The sequence below is a fragment of the Paroedura picta genome, chromosome 4 (assembly GCF_049243985.1).
Source record: "Paroedura picta isolate Pp20150507F chromosome 4, Ppicta_v3.0, whole genome shotgun sequence".
Classification (NCBI taxonomy): Eukaryota; Metazoa; Chordata; class Lepidosauria; order Squamata; family Gekkonidae; genus Paroedura; species Paroedura picta.
The window spans coordinates 85,208,841-85,231,737 of NC_135372.1; the positions used below are offsets into that span (position 1 = coordinate 85,208,841).

At 43.6% G+C, this 22,897-nt stretch overlaps 1 protein-coding gene across 2 annotated transcripts in view; it reads left to right on the top strand.

The window, feature by feature from the left end:
• The window catches only part of TRABD2B (TraB domain containing 2B), a 321,979-nt gene that overhangs the window by 285,201 nt on the left and 13,881 nt on the right, over window positions 1–22,897 (top strand). For both annotated transcript variants that reach the window (XM_077333817.1, XM_077333818.1), the window contains one exon: window positions 13,944–14,198. In XM_077333817.1, the coding sequence (XP_077189932.1) occupies window positions 13,944–14,198 (255 nt within the window). The remainder of the gene's footprint in view (window positions 1–13,943; window positions 14,199–22,897) is intronic.

Sequence of the window (22,897 nt, forward strand, 5' to 3'; positions counted from 1 at the left end):
GAGCCAGTGGGAAGCCACAAAACACCTTCCAATTGGCCCATTACCTGAATGGCTGGAGGTTGGCAGGGGCAGCGGAGGCTTCCTTGCAAGCCTCTGAGCAGACCCACCATGTCGAGGATGCGGTGGGCCTGCTCCGAGGCCCGCAGGGAAGCTGGGGAGTGGGGCGGGCACGGCAGGCTTCCCTGTTGGCCTTGGAGCAGGCCCACCACGTCCCCAATTTGGCGGGCCTGCTCCAAGGCCCAAAGGGAAGCTGGGGACTTGCTGTGGAGGGGGTGAGTGGGGGAGGCTGGACAATGAGAAGGCTACTTCCACGATGGTTCCTGGACAGTGAGAGGGCTTTGCAAGCCACCAGGAAGCTTCTGTGATTCCGCCGCCACTGGGGAGGGGGCCATTCACTTTCCGCAGGCCCACAATGCCCAACATGAAACTTAACACGAAGCAGTCACACCACTGGCGGGGGGGGGGTGTTGGCGAGCCACTGAGAGAGCTTCATGGGATGACCAGGTGGGGGGAGAGGTCTTATCCCTTGCCTTTTCCCTGAACAAAATCAAATGATTTAGAATCCTTTCCATACCTTGGTCTTAAAATGCTTTGCATTTTCCCCCTCCATTATAAATTACTGCTCCGTGCAGGGAGGCAGCACGAGAATCTGTGCTACAGTGGAATGACAGCCTGTTTTGTATCCGCTCTTGCTCACTAAGTTGAGGCTTGCACTCGCTTCCATTTTATAGTCACCCGCGCACACACAGCCACTCGGCTCCAGACCCAACCACCAGCCACCCCGCATACCACCCCCGTGCAGCTCCGGGACACGGGCTCCGCCCCCGCACTTTGCACGGCCACAGAAGCAGCCGTCCTCACTCCAGCAACAGAGGCAGCCCTCCATGCGCCCTTGTACGGCTGCGGCTCCAGTGATCGACAGGGGCCAGCCCCACCATGAATTGCGTTTGTGTGAGCTTGCTGAGGGTGTGGGAATTACCCGGTGGTCCTGCCTTTAAGAAGTAGTGTCGAGGGAGGCTACCCTGCTTAGATCCCGTGCCCGGGGGGGGGGGAGGCTTGGTTAGATGCAGCTGTGTGCGATACTAAGGCAGTTCCCCCCAGCCCATTGCATTCTGAAGACTGGAATGACTGCACTGGATCCATTCTTACCTCTGCTCACTTTCAACCTTATAGTGTGGCTCCAGCTTCCAACAGGAGCCAGCAGCCTGGGTGGGATTTCCCATCACCCTCCCCCTTATCCTGGGAAGCCTCCTTCACCTACCCCATAGTGCCATGGCATTTTTTCACACTCTTTCTCCCTTCCTTCTTTTCTTTCTTCCTTCTTTCCTTCTTTTCTTTCTTACCTTCCTTCCTTCCTTCCTTCCTTCTTTCTTTTATACCTATCTTTCTTTCCTTCCTTTTTGTTCTTTCCTTTCTCCCTCCTTTCCTACTGTCTTTCTTTTTTCTTCCGTCTTTCCTTTTTTCTCCCCTTCCTTCTTTATTTTTCTTCCCTTCCTTCCTTCCTTCCTTCCTTCCTTCCTTCCTTCCTTCCTTCCTTCCTTCCTTCCTTCCTTCCTTCCTTCCTTCTTCCATGTCTTTCTTACTCTCTTTCTTTCGTGTGTCTGTTATTCTTTCTGTCTCTGTGTCTCCCCCCTCCATTACCCCGCTAGTGCCCGCTGCATTCCTGACTGCAACTGGCTTTTTTTTACTAGTAGTACATAATATAACACATGCTGTTTAAGTCATGTACGATTAAATCACTAGCATCAGTGTTCAGGATCAGTGTTCAGGATTTCAATATTCTATTAAAAAATTGCTGAGAATACTCTGATGGAGTTCTGGGAGGGAGGGGAGTAGGAGCCCTTCAGTTGCTGTTGGTTGTGCCTGGTCTCAACCAAATACCTGGTGGAAGAACTCCTGTTCACAGGCCCTGCAGAACTGTTTAAGCTCCATCAGGGCCCTGATCTCCTCCGGGAGCTCATTCCACCAGGTGGGGGCCAGAACAGAGAATGCTCTGGCCCTGGTCGAGACCTGGCGGACTTCTTTAGGGCCAGGGACCATTCGCTGGTTGGTAGTGGTGGAGCATAGAGCTCTTTTGGGGGCATAGGCAGGGAGGCGGTCCCTCAGTTACATTGGGTCCAGACCGCGTATGGCCTTGAAGGTAATTAACTTGCAGGCAGGCAGTTGGGCTAGTGATGATGCTTACACAGCACTTATTTGGCAAACAGGCCACAGCTTTATTAGTTAACAACAAACAATGTGTTGGATACAAGGGGCAGGAGCCTAAACTTCCCTGGGTCATCCGACCCTTAAGCCACTCTGATGGCTCTGCCCCAGACCCGCGCTGGGCCCCAGAATCCCTTGCCATAGAGTCTACCTATCTTAAGGTGTAGTCCTCCCTTGGCCCATTCCAGTCTACCTGAGCTTGAGGGCTTTGGACCTAACCATCCGGGTTGGCCACCCTCAAGGCTGATGCCTCTTCCTGAGGCTCCCAATTGAGGGAGTACCATCAATCTCCCTTCTTTTCCTCCTGTTTAGGCTCCTTTCCCTTGTCCCCCGCCCAGCTGTGACAGTTCAAGCTTATTGCAAAAAAGATCCACAACACAAAGCAAACTCTTGATTAACATTTGTTTCTAAAACAAAAAGGAAAAACCCAAACAGCCTTGAACCTAGGGAGGGTGGGATGCCGCTCAGTGGCCTGCCGGGGAGGAAAGAGGCAGTTTGCGAGCACGTGGTGCTCTATAAGCGCCACGCCTCGCCCCTCTCCCCACCTTCCTTCTTTTGACGCGGCACATCCATGCCGCGCATGCCTGGCTTCGCCCAGAGCCCGATTGGAGGCGCACCATCTCCCTCCGCCCCGCTTCGCCGCTTCATTAATGGCGGCCGCGGTAAGTCGCGGCCGTGCTTTACCAGAACCTTTAGTCTGATGAATGTATACTATACTCAAGCAGGCCTTGTGTAAACATACTAGAACAGCAGGATCATGATACATGTGTGTCCTAGTTGGGGAGTTTTATCCAACCAGATAAGTATATCCAGGTAGTATATTTGTTTTGCCCCCTTCTTCTCTTCTTCTGCATTTCCACTCAGAAACTCAGTTCACAAATTATAGTGAACACATATTCAATCTATGTGCTGTGTACACTTGATTGTTTTTAATACACATTGGGTAATTCTCATGTTATAATGAATGCATATACAGCTGAAATTTGTGACACAAACCACACATCTGTCCAGGCACTCGTCCCTGGTTTCAGTTGTGAAGTGAATGTGTGTTGGTTCTTTCTTAGAAACACATGTACACACATTCACATGAATGTACTCACCATTATTTGTTCTGATCATATATGTTCCAATACGGCTGCTAGCTATCTAGGGTGTTTGTGTGTGTGTGTGTGTGTGTGTGTTTTTTGGGGGGGGGGTTGAAGTCTGCCATAATTTTTAGGAATCTGATTTTATTGTCCAAATTGTTTTATGGGATTTTAATGGGGATATTTAAGTTTTTATATGGACAAGTTGTAACCTGCCACGAGCCCGTTTGGGAGTGGTGGGTAATAAACCTAATAATAAATAAAAATAAATAAAAATAGAATCTGCTAGGGGAGAGAGATTTCCTGCCCTCAAATCCCATTGTCCCCTGCCATTTCATTGAAGGTCTGAGGGCTACAGAATCAAACCCATCAATTGTGGAGGGAAATGTTTGTACCTGGAAACAAGCCTAAGGTTTTTTTTTTAATTCAAATTCACAGTCATATCACATAAGAATCACTTTGTTTGAGATAACATAAATGGCTTTTATGCTGTTATGCTGGCCTGAGTTCTGCATAGCACTAGCAAGCAGATATTATCTGCCTTCCCAGCAGCTGCTTGCGAGCTTCAAAAAGGTGATGCTGAGGACTGGGTGACTCCTGTGAATGAAAAGCAATCCAACATGGGCAATCCAGAAGACAGAGTGAGTGAAATCATCCCTCTAGGGTTCCTAGCCTCCACGTGAGACCTGGGGACCCCTAGAATGCCATTTAGACTACAGAGAAATTTCTTTCAAGAAAATGGATAGTCTTGAGCGTGACCTTGGTGGCATTGTGGAGAGGCCTACCACTAGGCTTCTTAAATAGCACTGATGGAAGAGCTCTTCTCAGTTGCTTGACTTTTCATCAACATAGGAAAATACTGTTATTTTGGAGGCTGCTGAGGGAAATGTTTGGTGGAAAAACCCATTTCTGCTTGTGCCTTTCATTAATACTGCATAAAATCCAGCCACAGCCATCATCCAACTTGTAATATAATACAACCAAAACCTTTGCCCTCCCCAGTATATTTATCCTTCATAACAATTACGTCTTGTTTTCTCTTAGGATAGCGGGCTCCTGTTAATGCAAAAACTGAGCCTATTATAAGTAAGTGTCCCCACTAGTGCATACCCCAAGAATTTAGAGATCACTTAAGCCTGGGTAGACACTGGCTTGCCCTGTCACATCTCTTCTCCAAAACTGGAAAGAAACACATCTCTAATAAGCAATAATACATTTTATTGACTCAAAAGCAGAGGAGTTAGGACAGGCAAGATCAGTTAATCAGTGGAAGTTCATACATGTTAGAATGACATTGTCAGTCCCGGTGTGATTATTCCCTTATTTTACAGTTGTTTTCAAGGATCTTCTTATTCCATTTAGAGGGCCCACCAAACAAGGTTGAGGGGAGTGTGCAAGGCCCGAGAGATACAGAGTCAGGCAGACACCTAGGTATCAGTTGATGGAGTTTAGAAAATCCTAGGACTGAATCCAAGGGGCTGTGCTTAAAAATGTTGCAGAAGATGAGAGTGAGGAAAAACTCCTGGGGTGCAGATATGCTTTATAGGGAGGGGTCACTGATGGTGAGCTGAAAGAAGAGAAAGAAAAAATCTGCAGCACTGGTAGCAATCTCATGGTCTGAACACAGTGGTAGAGAAAGACGAAGAGAGGAGGGAGCAACATGGAATACGTTTGTCAGCCCCTCAGCTGCCAATCAGCTGGCTGGTAGGGGATCTTACCAGTAGAAAGAGGAAGGCCTAGACCACATTTCTGGGGTTGCACAGGAAGTGACATCATCACACCAGCAACTTCTGGCATTTGGGAAAAAATGTTTGGGTAGAAGTCAGTTTTAACATAGAGTTATTGCCTGGAAGTTACTGGTGGTATAAAATATAATGTCACTTCCTCTGTGATGCTGGTAAGATGGGGGCGGGGTTTTGCAGCCCATTTTAGGTTCCCCTTTCTACTATATGGATGCTGATATAACACATCAGTGCAGTTTCCAAAACAGTCATCTTTTGCTGGTAGGTAGTCCCATATTTTTCAAGTACAGAAATGGAAATATTGCCTCAATTCTTCCATTCAACAAGAAAATATTATTAATTGTAGAATTCAACAGAAAGGCAGTCCAGCTTGCAATTCATCTTGCCAGTAGATGAAGCTACATGTTGATGTATAGCTGAAGGACAGGGCAGCTTCTGAGATTTCTGCAACAATAGAGTCATCACTGGTCACAGGTGCTTCCTGAAGGGCTCTTTTTGATCCTGTCTTCCAAATTAAATGGGCAGCAGATGTAATGTTCGATTTGTTCAGAGCACAACTACTTTTTTTAACCCCCATTTTTTTTTAAAGAGTAGGAAGAGAAAAAAACAATAATTATTTGCTGTTACATTGAATTACTCAAAGGTTTATCTAGCACTGTGTATGTTTTTAATATGATTGTGTATATCAGGAACCATCACGTAAAAAGCAAGTGATTGCTTGAGCTGACTGAATAAGCACACTTGGGAAATGTATTTCATTTTGAAAAGGATCTGCTGTTCCAATTAATCATTCAAGAACATTTTTACCAAGCATAGTTTGGAAAGGAAAAAATATACTTGACTTTGATTAACTGATGTGCATTGTGCTTTGATAACCATTGTTTGGTTCCAGATGCAATTTAATGACCATCTCTCATATTACTTTTGCTTAGTTCTAGTCACATTTTAAAGTAATTTAATGATGAAAGTAATAGATGGGATAAATATGAATATAATAGTTTGGGGATAAATAAATAAGTGGTTTCTACAATTCAGCAGGAGAAACAAAACTTTGCTTTACTAACCCACCCCAACATTTCAAGCTATATATAAATTAAATCTGAAAAATATGGCTTCTTTGAGTATGCCAAGGTCATGTGCATTAATCTAGTTAGAGAAATATTTAGACTCATAATAATTCAAGTGGGGAGAACTTTCCTTTCATGGCTGGAAAAACTGAGAAGAGATTCAAATTTGCAGACTTAGTATACCTGGTGCATGGATTTGCAGTACATGTTCTCAGTTCTTTCCCCTTCTTTTTGACCTATTTCTACATGACAGTATAACGTGCAAGCAGTCCCAACCTGAGTTGCATGGAGAAGAATCAGAAATCATGCTTAGATTAATGTGAATGCTTAATTTAACTGGAAGATTCACACACACTTAATGGTTTTGAATTTGTTGGAAATATGCACACCAGATTTGCAAAGAATTCCCATCTGCTCATAAAATAGTTTCCTTTGTGATTTTATTACATTTATATCAACAATGATCTTTCAGTCATAAAATTTAAGCACTACAGCTGTCCTGGGTGAATTTTAGAGATAAAAGAATTAATGGAGGACAAATTGATCAATCGCTAGTAGCCCTAGTAGCTAAAGAAAACCTTCACTTTAGGTCAACCCTCTACTCAATGCTGCTTGAAGATTGCCAGTGAAGGGGAGCTCACCCACTCCTTCGGCAGACTCTTGTCCTGCCCCAGTGGCCTTCCTCATAGCAACCCCTAATGCTGCAGTGAACCTTTTTTATGAATCTGCCCCACTTCTCAGTGATTAATTTGGGATTCTTTGGGTAGCCACTGTGAGAAAGGGGAGATCCAAGCCACCAACTCCTTCTATGGGTTTTTCCTCCCAAGTATCCAACATGATAAAGCTTTCCATTGATTGAGTCCATCTGGAACAAGTATAGTGCCTTAAGTTAATCTCACTGGATTTGTCAGATCAATCAAGAATTCAGTTCCTTTCGTGCATGCTTTCTTATTAAACATATATGTCTGTTTATAACTTGTGCATTAAGAAGAAAATATAACAAAATCATTGGGGGGGCTGTGTTTAAACAACAGGTTATTGAGCTTTACTCCTTGCACATTGACAACTTGGCAAGGAATCTCAGTCTCTAAGAGTGATTTCAGCTAACTAAGCACACCCTGCTTTCTTTCCTCCTGTACTTGAGTCTTGTGGATGGAACTCTTTAGTCTCCAGCGATATCCCTCTGAAATAAAGTGCTGCTAAATTTTGTACCAGCCTAAGTGGTTTCAGAAGTATCAAGTAGTATCATTTATCTATGAATGTCTGTGGTCTGTTTGCAATCACTCAGACCCACCGTGATTTTCCCGCCTGAAAGATCATACTGTGGTTTCCTTCTGTCAGCTACCGCCAGCCAGAAATGACTTTTGATATAGTCCAAGGATAACTTTTCTTCTAACTTTCTTACTGTTGGCTTAATTAATTGCACTCATGCTAGGAGTTACAGTATTATCTTTAGATCTGGATGCATTATCCCACATGAAATTGATTATGGTCCATGGGGAAAGGGAGGAAGTTAGGGTGAAGGGTAGAACAAAACCACTGACAACATGACTGGTGGGAAAATAGGCCACAGCTTTAGTGAATGTAACCACAGGAGCATCAGTACAGCTTGGAGCAGATCCTGTATTTGGACATCCCATCTGTTGATCAATAGGACACTTTCCTACAGCCTGCCTGCTGGGGCTTAAATATGAAGTGGCAATTCCTGGGATCCCAATTGTGTATAAGGCCCTGCTTGGTTTTCTTGCCTTCCAGTAGTGAGAGCTAGCTTACCACTCCCAAACTGGGTATGCCATTGGAATGGGTGAGGTCCGCACATAGGGTCCCTGGAATGGGAGGCAGGGACATAGGCACAGCTGCACCCCCATGTATCTCACCCCATGCTACCATAGCCCACCAAAACTGTGACAAGAATGTAAGCAAGGAAAACACCCACAAACATGACACATCCAGACTAGAACTGAGAGATAGTCGGAGTGGGAGCATGACCTGACAATGAGCAGGCTCTCAACACCAGGCCGGGAAAAATAGGAGTGAATGTACCCTAGGTCTTCCTAGAGCTCCATCCTCCCCCGCCAGGCCCAGGTGCCCTAAGAGGCATCCAGAGTTGCTGCAGGGGTCAGCCCACCAAGGTCCTGGCTGCCCCTATGGAACCAAGGGAATACCCCCTCAGCTTGTTCCCAGCTCTGCAGCGACAAACGGGCCCACGGAAGTCTGGGACCATTGCTTCTGAAAGGAAGGGTTTCAAATCTGTTCGCCAGAAAATCAAACTGATATTTAATTGTGATTTTTGGAAAAGAACTCAGCTTGGTGAAATATATTGGTGGATAACATTACTTTTCAGCCTTGGAGATCATAATACCAGAGCCTCTTGTGGGTGCTCATCTATTTCTTTTTCTTTTTTGTCTTTTTCACTGGGGCAGCAATTGCACTTGCTGCTTCCAGTTACCACAGTCATCTATCCTTTAGTGAGAGTAGGAACAACAAGCATTGTTCTTGCCCCATCATGGTGATACTGCATAACTAAGATTTAGCTGTAATGATGTTTGAAGTGTTTGAAGGTACTATCAACTAAAAGCAAGGTATTATGACCTCATTCTGACATTTTTTGGTTAAGGAATACATGTGCCAATGTAATCGCCACCCAACCAATAAGTGAACAAATGGATATGCCCCATTTCTCAGCCACTCCAAAATAATCACTCAAGATCTCAGCTACTTGCTGTCAGCAATTGACTGTCTAGTCACCCATTATTCTCTTTTAATGTGGACATCTTTATTGAGCCCAAGATGTTTCCCATGCAATTTAGTCTCAAGTGAATACAAACAAATACCAACTGCTGTTTTTTTCCTATTATCTCTGGAATCTGTTAACCATTTTCATTATGCTGTATGTCAGTTTATTTTCACATGTTGCCTCTAAGACCATTTCCACACTGGGAACTTCATTGCCCCAGCTTCCATGCAGGAATACAAATCAGGGGAGGATGAGGCATACCGGGCTAAATGCTCCCCCCGTGTGGTGCAGGAAGAGGTGGGGCAACCTGCCAAAACTAAAATTCCAGCCTGCAGCCCAATATGAAACCTTCAGTGCATAAACTGTCTAAGTATGAACTGATTATTTCCATTCCATGACATTGCATCCAAGGAAGTGTGTGTGTACACGAAAGCTCATACCTTGAAGAAAACTTAGTTGGTCTTAAAGGTGCCCTTGGACTCTAACTTTGTTCCGCTCAAGGACTAGTAATTCTGTACAGAGGATAAAAACAGAGTAGTAAAATGGGCAGAGGGGGAAATATGCTTGTTCATTCCTTTTTCTACTTCAACAGAAAGAGATAAAAAAAATCCTCTTTGCTCATCTTTGGTTAATGATGCAATATTTTTGTGTGTCTTTTTTATTTGCAAAACTTGATTTTTTATTTGGATCATTGATCATCAGGTTCGGTTTTATGTTCTAGAAAGATTGCTCATGAAAACACATTTTTGTTCAGACAACATGGGTCAGAAATGCCATCTCCTGTCATCAAACTGAATACCCTCAAAGATAAGCACCATCAATTTTGCAATGTGAGGACTCTTTAATGCAGAAGTGAACAGACATGAGGCCAGTACAAAAGATTGTATACTTTGCATCAAATTGTATCACAAAGAGGCTTGGTTTTGGTGCGTTCTCAGAGGAATAGCTTTGGAGTTATGTTCTAGTCTATTTATATATAAAAAAATAGAAACAGTTCCTCATTGTTGTTGAAGTGAATTCCTTCCCAGGTTAATAATACACTTTCTACCAAGGGAGAAATATGTCTGTATGTTCTGGGTCTTAGCCATTAGGATAAGTGGCAGCTGGCCAGTTAGTCTCTGTGGAAGGTGCTGGATACTTGGCTGTTATATGTATTTGGATCCCTAGTATATCATGAAAATTTCTCACAAGTTTGAATTGAAATATGAACTAAAGGTTGAGAGTTCATCATACCATACTCTGACTTGTTAAATGTCTTCAAGACACACAGTTTAGTAAGAAGATCTTAGTTGTTGTCAGATAGCTTCTTGGCATGGATAATGGTTATACTAGGAGCATTACCTAATATGAGCATCACCATCTTGTTATGTGAGATATGGCCACTGTACAAGGCCAGAATATTTTGCTGATACAAGTTACTAGTGATTTTCATTCCCATACCAAAGTTTATCTGAGAAATATGTCTTCTGAATTTATAGTGATAACTGGAGAGATCAGGGATTTTATCAGAAGGACTAATTAGTCACCATCACAATCTAAGAACAAGGATCCATGGCTATGCCATTTATGTGATCTAAAATATTATGAGTTGTTGTGTCACTATTTTCTCACATCAAGTGGAATCAGCACAAATATGCACTTAATTAATCACTTCTTACTCTGTTTTAATTATCAGCATCCCTTATGTAAAGAGAGAGAAAGAGAATACTCAATAACAAAGATTTTCTTAAATCCTCCTCAATAATTATCCCCCCCCCCGATTACTATTAATATCTCTGATAGTAGTCTAACAGAGCAATCCTAAAAACATTTTTCTAGGAGTAAGCCCTATTGAATAGACATGAGTAGGCTTCAGAGTAGACCTGCTTAGGATTGCTCTGTGTTTTAAATTCAATTGAGCATTTGTTGATAGCACTGAATCAATATAGCACTTCAGTGTTACAGGAGCACCATTGAGATGCCTTGACTCCACTGAGAGCCAAGGAAGTTCATGTGGTGAAAAAGGGCAGGGGAAAAAAGTGGCACAGCTAGAAATGGTCTAGCTTTAGAGATGGCTCAGTAATGGGATGAAGTATTTCAGTAAGAAACCCCTTCCCTGTATCGTTTTACTCAGAACAAGACCAACAATGGATAACATTTGGTATAGAACAGCAATGTGAAAGAGGCCTAATTTTGATGATTTCATGACTTGACATAAGATGAAATAACATTACAGAGGAAGAGAGGAACTGCAAGACTGTAGTTTGCTGTGACAGCATTGTGTTCCTTATAGTATACAGTTCTACCCTGAAATAATAGTTGGAGTTGCCACCTATATTGAACATTCAGGTAGAGTGTGGTGATTCCTACTAAGGAGGAATAACTGAGAAATTCCAAGGGAATACTAGTGAAATTTGCATGGCAAAGGACTCAGCACTTTTGTGCTTATATTCTATGTAATATACTGCATGGGCTAATCTTATATGTTAACATTTGACTGGAAAGGCAAAGCTTGAACGCAATACTATCAAAATATCTAGTCAGGCGCTAAGCAGAAATGTTGGTGGAGTATAAGCAGACTAGCAGAGGCAGGATAGCATATTGCTGGAGGAAACATTCCAAAATATCCTGGCATGGAACAGTACTTAAATACAAGCAACATGTCTGCTAGAATCCAGGCCAAATGCCATCCATAGTTATAGTCATAGTTGGTAGTAGTTGCCAGATCTATTGGAAGGAAGGGAGGGGAGTTGCTATCAGGCATCCTATGAATGAATGGCTCATCTGAGGAGGCTCAGGCAGCTTGCATGGGATAAAGCAATTCTAGTCAAACAAGAAGGTAGAAATAAGTACACCTGGAAGATTTCTCTACAGTGACATAATATATTATGAGGAAGGACACCACAAGTGGTTTTCATTTTCCTAGTGCTTCATTTGGTTGCATAATAAGATTTTCTTGACAGAGTGATTCCCCCCCCTCTCTCCTTTTTTTCGTCTTGGGAGTCAGAGATTATGAAACATTGTTTATATTCAACAACAAAATGAGAGGTATTTGGCTTGCAAATAATAAAATAAAAAGCAGGTTCCAAATCATTATGGCTTATGTATTACTGTAAAGGAGACTTGCTAAAAATATTCAGACCTATAGTATGAGCTGTCTTAAGCTGTTCTTATGCCAATAAAGACAATAGTAGAATAGAATCAAGTGGGAGATAGCAGACCTTAATCAGGGGCAGTAGTCAGGTGGTATGTACTGAGGCATACTGGCCTTAAATGATAAGCTGAAGAATTTTTCCTTCGTCACATGTCGGGATTAGAAGAAATACTGCCAACCAATGCATTACTGACACATGTTTCAAGAGTGAACTCTGCCCATGTGAGTGAAGTCAGGCTGCCTGCAGACAGCTTGAAGTGCTGACTCCTTGCACTGTAGGATCATTTGTGACAACTAACTTCTTTGTTTTTGAGAGTGATTTGGTTTCTGAGATAAAATGAAACAAATCAAGCACCTCACAACTCTTGCTTGCTAATCCTTTATCCCCCTCAGGATTTTCACCTGCCCCTTAATTTAGCTAAGCCATTATCAGTAGGACAACAGATCTGAAGTCCTGCCATTGAATCACTTGCAGATTTCAGCTTGCATGTAACTCCTGAAGAACTTTTGAGAAACCTGGACATTCATGCAGTGTTACAAATTTCAGGGGTTTTAAATTGTAAAAAAAAAGTTCAATTATTCATATACATTACTGCCTGTTAAAGGCAAGCTAGAAGATCCTTAATATATAGCATATCCATCCCTGTTTATATTGTTAGAGTGGGAACTGTTCTAGGAAATCAGAGGCACTTATCAGGTGTATTTGTCTCCAAAACTTGAACAATTGGGTTCAAATGGAGAAACCATAATATGGAAAACAAGCGTACTTTAAGATGCTTACACAAGCCTGCTGGGGAGTGGCAGGAAATAAATCAAATTTATAATTAATAATAATAACAGCACAAAGATAGGCAGATTCCTTTGTTGTCTCTGGGCAAAGAATGAAGGGCATAAGCAAAGAAATGTTGGATTTTTGAACTGACACATAATAGCAATATGGAATTTAGGAAAATCCATTACCATGGCCAGGAGAAAGGGTATGGGGACTATCCTGGAAGAGACTGCAAACTTTTGCCTGATCATGATTCACCATGCCCAGGAGTTATAGGACAGGTATTGCCCAGGAAGGGTCTTCATTTAACCCTTTGGCTTTGCTCTTCTCCCTTTGGAGTGGCAGGGATAAAAATCAAAGGGTTAAATTGCTGCCATCCATTTAAACCTAACAGCTAAGAAGCAGCTCCCACTTCTGGGGGAGGGGGAGAAAAATGGAAGGAATAAATGGCTGGCCCCAAACAGCCAAACCAAACCTGCTAAAGGTCTGGAATAGTTCCAAATAAAAGAAAAAAATTGCTTTTATTTGGGCTCAGCTAAATCAATAGCTGAACAGATTCTTTGATCTGTAAGTGGCTTAACTTATACCTGAAAAATACTTGTAAGGTATTTTGGGGGTATTTTTTCAGCTCATTGACTGCACACCCCTAGTCTATGCCCATTCCCACCTGCAGTAGCAGAATGGTGGCAGGCTATGTTGACTGCTATTACCAAAAGTCTTAGCGTAATAAAATAGAAAATATTTTTCTGGAAACAGAGTCAGAGAATTCCAGAGTAGGAAGGTTCAAGATGGTTTATCATTCTAATCAGTCTAATTTCTCCAGATACATAAAGCAATCTTGTTGAATATTTGTGCTCCTTGGTTTTCTAAAGATTTCCAGGGATGGAGATTTCCTTAGTGTGTCCTCAAACAACTTTTTCATATATTTTAACAGAACAGTATTTCTCTGCTAATATTCCAGCTGAAAACAGGGTCTGTTTCTGTCTGAGTTACATTCTTTGATTTTTACAGGAAAGAAGAGATGGAGTCACTGTTTCTGTGCTTATTGACATTCCATCAACAGTTTGCATAAGGGGGTAAATGCATCTTGTGTGTTGTTCTTTTGTAGCTAGTAGCAGCAGAAAGTGGATGTTATATGGTATTTCATGTCTTGACTTTGGTAAGATATTCACACTTCACTTATTAGTAAATCTACTTTTCAGTTCCAAGACAAACATCAGTCCACCTTCCAGGGACTCTTCAAGAACAGCTGCACCTGCCATCCATTTTTTTGAGCAAGTATCACCATCAATGCCTTCTCATAACAGTGAAGAAGACAGCCTTCCTCCACACCTTTTACTTCCAGATAGCATCAGTCAGCTGGAGGAGTTTGGGCGACAGAAGAAATGGCACAAGAAGCACTATAAAAACCACCGCCAAAGACAATTCAATGATCTCTGGGTACGGATAGAAGATGGGTGAGTTGAGATCAAGTTCTGTCATTCACTATTTTTTCAGTTTTTTGAGCATTTTTCTAAAGCTAGCTCCAGTTAAAGATTACATCTTTCTATGTTCATGTGGATGAGACAGTTGCTTACCCCATGTATCTCTTCTTTCCATCCCACTAACTGCTCTATTTAGACCTCACTTTGAATACTTTATTAAGTGTTGGGCCCCACAACTGAAAAAAGGATGTAAACAAATTGGATAACACCCAGAGGAGGGCAATGAAAATGGTGAGGGGTTTGAAGGCCAACACGTATGATGAAAGGTTGGGAGAACTTGATCTATTTTTCCTGAAGAGAAGAAGACTAAGAGGTGATATGACAGTCAACCTCAAGTACTTGAAGGGCTGTCACATATAGGATGGGGCAGAGTTGTTTTCTGTTGCCCCAGAGGGTCAGACCAGAACCAATGGGATGAAATTAATTCAAAAGAATTTTCAGCTTCCAGAAGAACTTCCTGACAGAGTGATTCCTTAGTGGAACAGGCTTCCTCAGGAGATGGCGGGTTCTCTTTCCTAGGAAGTTTTTAAGCAGAGGCCTGATAGCCACCTCACAGGATTGTGTCTGAGCTTGGTTCTTGTGGCCCTCTCTTGCATGCCCAGGAAAATGCCAATCACCTCTTTGGGGTCAGAAAGCAAATTTCCTCCAGGCCAGACTGGCCAGGTATTGTGGGGGGGGGGGGGGGTTGGGGGGGGACATCATATGGACATGGAATTGGGCTCACTGTGGTAGGCAGATAGTTGTGAATTTCCTACATTTTGCAGGGAGTTGGACTAGATGAGCCTGGAGGTGGAGAACAAGGAACAATACAGTATAACTTGGTAACGTTGTCAAATGAGTAACAGTGATAACAAAACAGTGTTTAACAACATCAACATTTAACAGTCTTATGGTTGGCTAGTTCAGGGTGTTTACTTCATGGGGAGGGATTCAGAGGGCCCAGTAGATAGAATCATAGAATCATAGAGTTGGAAGGGGCCATACAGACCATCTAGTCCAACCCCCTGCTCAACGCAGGATCAGCCCTAAGCATCCTAAAGCATCCAAGAAAAGTGTGTATCCAACCTTTGCTTGAAGACTGCCAGTGAGGGGGAGCTCACCACCTCCTTAGGCAGCCTATTCCACTGCTGAACTACTCTGACTGTGAAAATATTTTTCCTGATATCTAGCCTATATCGTTGTACTTGTAGTTTAAACCCATTACTGCGTGTCCTCTCCTGCATCACACTGCCTGCTCATGTTTAGTTTACAGTCCACAAGTACCCCAAGGTCTCGTTCACACACAGTGTTACCTAGAAGCGTATCCCCCATCCAGTAGGCATGCTTTTCATTTTTCTGACCCAGATGCAGAACTTTACATTTATCTTTATTAAATTGCATCTTGTTCTCATTTGCCCATTTTTCCATTGTGTTCAGATCTCGTTGAACTCTGTCTCTATCTTCCGGAGTATTTGCCAGTCCTCCCAATTTGGTGTCATCTGCAAACTTGATGAGTAGTCCCTCCACCCCCTCATCTAGATCATTAATAAATATGTTAAAAAGTACCGGGCCGAGCACCGAGCCCTGAGGTACCCCGCTACTCACCTCTCTCCAGTCTGATGAAACACCATTGACAACAACTCTTTGAGTGCGGTTCTCTAACCAATTCCCTATCCACCCAACTATCTGAAAATCCAGATTGCAGTCCTTCAACTTATCCATCAGAACATCATGGGGAACCTTATCAAAAGCTTTACTAAAATCCAAGTAAACGACATCAACCGAATTTCCCCGATCCAGCAAACCTGTTACTTGGTCAAAAAAGGAAACCAGGTTGGTCTGGCAGGACCTGTTGGAGACAAATCCATGCTGAATTCCTTGGATCACCAAATTGTCCTCCAGATGTTTGCAGATCGCTCCCTTTAATATCTGCTCCATTATCTTCCCCACAACAGAGGTCAGACTCACTGGTCTGTAGTTTCCCGGGTCATCCTTCCTTCCTTTTTTGAAGATCGGAATAACGTTTGCTCTCTTTCAGTCCTCCAGGACATCTCCAGTCCTTAAAGAGGTCCCGAAGATGATGGACAAGGGCTGTGCAAGTTCTCTGGAAAGTTCTTTGAGCACTCTCGGGTGCATTTCATCCGGACCAGGGGATTTGAACTCATCCAGTGCAGCTAGATGCCTCTCGACAACCTATCTATCCATGTTATCCTGCCACCCAGACACTATCCTTTGGCTACGGCCACCTCTAGATGTGCCTAAACACTTTGACCTGTGGGGAAAAACAGATGTAAAATAGGCACTAAGCCTTTCTGCTTTCTCTACATCCACCGTTAGAGTTTGTCCATCCGCACCCAACAGTGGGCCTATTGCCTCCTTTACTTTACGTTTGCTCCTCACATAACTGAAAAATCTTTTCTTGTTACAATGGGCTTCCCTGGCCAATCTTAGCTCACTCTCAGCTTTGGCCTTTCTGATGATTGATCTACAGTGCTTAGTAACCTGTAGGTACTCTTCTTTAGAGCTCTGTCCTTCCCTCCATTTCCTGAACATTTTCCTTTTCTTTCTTAGTTCCTCTTGACAAATAGACTTCTTAGAGCACCTGCAATGTTTTCGTCTTTCTGGGATAGTCATTGATTGAGCATGCAATAGCTCTTGTTTGAGTAGCGCCCACCCTTCACATGCTCCCTTCCAGCATTCTCGTCCATGGTATGACACTCATCATGTCTCTGAGTTTATTAAAGTTTGCGCTACGAAAATCCAACATCCGTGTCTGGCTACAAGCTTCCTTGGCTCCCCATCTCAAAAGGAATTCTATGAGGACATGGTCACTTCCCCCTAGGGTCCCCACCTCCTTCACCTCATCCACCAACTCTTGCCTTTTGGTCAGTATTAAGTCCAGTATGGCTGAACCTCTTGTGGGTTCATCTACCATTTGATAAATGAAATTGTCAGCCAGGCAGGTCAGAAACTTGCATGACTGAGGACGCTTTGCAGAGTTTTTTTCCCAGCACACATCTGGGAAATTGAAGTCACCCATGATTACAAGGTCCTGCCGCATGGATATTTTCTCAATCTGCTCACAAAGTGCAGCATCCACATCCTCTCGTTGGTAAGGCGGTCGGTAGCAGACACCAACCACCACACTGTTTGTTTTCCCCTCGCTTATTTTCACCCAGATGCTTTCCACTGTAGATATGCTCTCCTTCACTAGAATTTCCTGACAGGTAAGCCCTTTCCTCACATACAGTGCCACTCCTTCACCTCTTCGATCTATTCTGTTTTTTCTGAACAGTTCATATCCATCCACCATTACATTCCAGTCATGAATGTAATGATGTTGTTCATTTTGGTCAACCTCAATCAAATGCCTGGTGGAAGAGTTCCCTTTTGCAGGCCTGAAGAATTGATTTAGCTTTGCCAGGGCCCAGGTCTCATCTCATTCCACCAGCTGGGGACAAGACAGAGAAAGCTCTGGCCCTGATTGAGGTCAGACAAGCTTCCTAGGGACCAGGGATCACCAGCCAGTTGGTGGTGGCAGAACGTAAAGCTGTTTGTGGGGGGTAGGCCAAGAGGCAGTACCTCAGGTTCACTGGGCCCAGACTGTATGGTCTTAAAGGTGATTATCAAAACCTTAAGTCTGATCCAGAATTCAACTGGCAACCAGTGCAGTTATTGGGGAATGGGTCAAATGTGGGAACTTTGTGATTCTGCTGTGAGGACCCTGCCTGCTGCATTTTGGACCAACTGTAGTTTGCAGATCAAGGTTAAAAGTAGACCTGCATAGAGTGAGTTGCAGAAGTCCAGTCTAGAGATGACTGTCGCATGGCCAGGTATTCTGGAGCCAAGTATGTTATAATAAAATGCCAACCATGCTACTCTTGTGACCTGTGTCTCCATAGAGGATCATGCCCAGCTTCCTGGTGGAGCAAGCCACTGATATCTGTACACCTTCCAGGTCTGGCAAGTGTGCTTCCTTGCTTGGACTCTTCCTGCCCAGCCATAAGACCTCTGTCTTTGAAGGGTTGAGCTTCAGTCAACTCTGCTTGAACCATCTCGTCACTGCTTCCAGGCATCTGGCTAATGCTTCTGGGGGAGAATCAGGGCAGCTATTAATCAGGAGGAAGAGCTAGGTGTCATCTGCATCTCAGCCCAAACTTCCACATCAGTTGATCAAGAGGGCACATGAAGATGTTAAATAAGATTGGAGAGAGGGCTGCTTCCTGTGGGGCTCCACATGTGACCTGACAGCAGCTTGATAATCTCTGATTGCAACCCAGGAAAAAGGACATTAGCCACTGGAAGGCTGTCCCCCAGATCCTGGCTTCAGCAAGGCAGTGAGTGAAAAGTTTATGGTCGACTCTGTCAAAACACTGCTGAGAAGCCTAATAGCACAAGCAGCGCTGACCCACCTCGATCTAGCTGGCAGCAAAGGTAGTCTGTCAGGGTGACAATCACTGTATTCATCCTATGGCCAGGCTGGAATCCGGACTGGGATGGGTATAGGACTGAAGCTTCCTCCAGGAATGTTGCAACAGCCCTTTCAACCTTTCCCCCCAGAAATGCTAAGTTCAAGATGGCTCACTAGTTGTCAGGCTCTCACGGGTCCAGAGATGTTTTTTTTTTTTAGCAACAGGTGTACCACTGCCTTTATTAGCCCTTCCAGGAATTCTCCCATTGAGAGGGAGAGGGTGATTATTTCCTGGAATGGGGCCCCTATTCTTATATCAGTTGTTTTTAGTAGCCACAATGAGCAGGGGTCTAGTGGGCATGTGGTTGGCCTCGCTGCAGCTAACATCCTGTCCACTTCAGTTAGTGTGAGTCATCTGAAGTTACTCAGTGTTCCCTCCAGAGATGGCCAAGGGGTCTTCTGTGTCTGATGTTGGAGGGAGGTCATGGCAGAGTGTCGAGATTTTGTCTGCAAAATGACTCAAAAATGCCTCACAGCTGATATCTGATTGACTATTATTTTGGTGTTCTTCTACAATTCTGCTGGCATGAGTTAGCGGATGTGATGGAAGTCAAGTAAAAGTTGCATTTTACTGAGTTCACCGCCATCTCATAGACTTTCATGTGCTTTCTATAAGATGTTCTTGATGTTTCATTGTGAATCTTTGTCCAAACTCTCTCTAGTCATCTCAGTTCCTGTTTCTTCTTGCAGAGCTCCTCAATATACCAGGGGGTCTGCTTGAGACAGAGGCAGAGAGGATATCAGGGAGCTATCTCATCAATGGCAGCCAGCATTCTGTCATGCCAGTCGACTGCACATGCGCGGCCGTGCGATCACCCTCCCCACCACCGCCAGTCCGCAGCCCTAGAAAGGTTGCAGACCACTGGTCTAGGGAACTGTAATGTCCAGGGTGCCAACCTCCAATAAGGCTGGCAGGGCATCTGGAGGTGCATTGGGCACACAGATAGCCATGCTCTCCGTTGTTCCCCACCTGAGGCCAACACATTCCATTCCTGGGATTGACAGCACAGGAAGAGCCCTGAAGGAGAAATACTCATAGATTAGGATTGCCACCCCTCCTCCCCACCCTGCAGTCCATGACTGATGGAAGATAGCAAACCCAGAAGGGGCAACTTTAAGGGCAACTGTTTTACCCTCCCTGAGCCAGGTTTCCGTCATGCATGCCAGGTCCACTCTGTGCTCTGCAAGATAAGTTTGCAGTGTAAAAGCTTTGTTGTTGATCGACCTAACGTTGTACAGCATCAGTGTCAGAGGCAGGTTTTTCACCTTTGCCTCCTCCCTAGTGTCCCAAGGGATGGGACAGAGGTTGGAAGGGGCTCAAGCATGACTGCATTTCAAATCTTTTATGTTGGCCCACCTCCTCTCACCACTGTCTCTGCCTCTTACCCTTAGTATTGGGATCCCTGACCCTCTTGGGCCCCTCATTGTTATCTCTCCATCAGTTTTGCCCAATGTATGTATTTGAACAGGAGCAGAATCTCCAGTCCCTGAACTAGATGTTCTTGTCATAGCATGACATGATTGCACATGCTGGGAGCCATGCTGGACATAGAGTTGATTCTAAAGATCTTGGATTCATAATGTAATATAGCTCTACTTCCTTGGAGATTAGCACTTATCCTTAGTTATGGATCTACTAAAACGTTAGCCTTTTTGGCTATATTTTCTCCCAGAATAAGATGTCAAACAAAGCATAACTAGGGTTTTTTTCTTATTGTAACACTTACATAGGCTTGGCAACCTGTGAACTGGTTGGCCAGTGTTTTGGATAACTGTGGCTTTTATTTGAAATTTAATCTTCTGCATTAAATACCAGATCTTGATTCCATTCTTGCATGCAGACTGTAACTGAAAGAAGTAAAACTGTGTTCCTTTATTGCTGTTTAAGCAACCCAACAAGTTGCTTAAACAGCAATTTCAAAAGGGGGTGTTGAGGTGCTCAAGGTAGCCAAGCCATGTTAGGTAATCTTGTGAATAGTCTTTAAATTACATTCACATGCATTAGTCCCTCTTCATCTGGCAAAAGCTCTGAGCATAAATCACCTGATAGAAGAGGATCATATCCACCTCTCAGCTGGATCAGCACAACCTTGCCCAAACCCAGGAGGCTGCACCTGCACAACTGGTCTGACATCTGCTCTTGGCAGCCTTAGTTTCCTGATAAATATGATGAATGTAGACAAGATGTACATGTAAAATAATGGCATAGTATAACTCGACAGTGTCTGTGAGGAAGAAGTAAATCTCTTTGCTCATTGTCTCCACTGACATATTCTCTTTCCCTAGATAACTTTTACTAAGGCTGTTGGGATTAGTTGTCTGGCCAGAGTGTGCAGGATATATTAATTAAGTCTTCTGATCAAATGTTCTTTATGGATTTTCATTCAATAAGCAGGCTAGGGGTGGAAGCCCCTCCCCCCTTGTACCACAGGGTTTCAAGTTTCTGCCACTTTGGCTTTCAATTATTCATTGTGAGCAATGAATTGCAATATCTGCATCCATATAGTTGCTTTATTTGTAGCCATATCCTCTCTCCACGACATTCTGAAAGTTTTCAGAGAGGGGGGGGGAAATGTAGTTTCAGGAATAATCATGTCACTATGCAGTAAGGTAAAGGTAAAGGTATCCCCTGTGCAAGCACCGAGTCATGTCTGACCCTTGGGGTGACGCCCTCCAGCGTTTTCATGGCAGACTCAATACGGGGTGGTTTGCCAGTGCCTTCCCCAGTCATGACCGTTTACCCCCCAGCAAGCTGGGTACTCATTTTACCGACCTCGGAAGGATGGAAGGCTGAGTCAACCTTGAGCCGGCTGCTGGGATTGAACTCCCAGCCTCATGGGCAAAGCTTTCAGACGGCTGCCTTACCACTCTGCGCCACAAGAGGCTCTGTCACTATGCAGTACAACTGCTAAATATGAGTCCAATAATACTTTAGAACCAACAAGATTTTTTTTTGGGGGGGGGGGAGAGCTTTCAAGAGCCAATTATTATTTTCTTCATTGCCCTGCCATGGAAGGAAAATTAGTAATTGCTGTTGTGAAAGAGTGTCCTAATGTTTTAACAATCAATTACCACAATCCATTCATTTCCAGATTTATATTTTAAAGTGAGTCTCTTGTCTTCACAGTCTTGTTGAATTGATTGTGGAAAACTAGCTCCCTTGTCACAACTGGCAAACAGAACAAGAGCCTAAATTGGCAGGTGTTCAAGCATCCATACTCCCCACTGGGATTCTTAATGCCACAATTGGACCCACTAGTTTTCTGATGTTTTTTTTTTAGAATCAGCCCCATGTAGAGCATGTTATAATAGTATAATATTAATGTTTCTAAGGCTGTTTCTTCATGACATGGCTCACCTGTGTTTTCAGCACTGCTGCTGTGACTCTAGCTGAAGCTTGTCAACACTGGGCCTTTCATATATGTTCAGTCCCTCCCCGGTTTTTCCATTCAGTATGATGATCATTTCTGCACATGGGCCGAATGGACTATGGATTGTTGCAATATCTATGGCAGTCACTTCTGAAGACGCACCACCTCCTGGGACCTCATTGTTCAATAACCTTCTCTCAGAAATTCTGGATGCAGGAGGATGTTCACTGATTGGCCTAGTATGTTCAGGTTACAGTGGTTTGTACATGCATCCTGAACACAACAGACGAATGCTGTAAAAAATGCTAAAAACCTATCCATTTTTTAAAAGCATTTATATAGTGATATATCCCCACCTTCTTCTCTACCCTAGAGCCATTTCTGACCTTGGAAAAATTTGTTACCAGGTTGAGGGACTTATTTGCAATAATAGCCACATAGGTCTCACAGCTGCAGTTGGGAGGAGGGACAGAATCATTCCTTTCTTTCTCTTCTATGAGCAGAGCTTCATGCATGCAAGAGGCCGGTGAGTTTGTTCCCTTTTTCTTATCTACAACTACCACCCAACTGGCACTATTATTAGTTCACACATATTGCTTGAGTCAGGAAATAAACTTTCTCAGGGTTGAAAAGAGCTCCGGGGTAGAAGGCAGGTGGGGAAGATACTGGACTGTGAGCTCTTTCTATAGGCAGTTCACAAGCTCCAAGCCATAATAAATATAACATTTTACAAGGGGAGATGAATCTTGCTGCAAATAGCAATACAGCTCTTTGTCCATTTCCACACGGAGGGGTAAAACGCAAGTGGCTTCCTGCTGGCAAACGCAGGATGGTCAATCTTGCATTTGTAG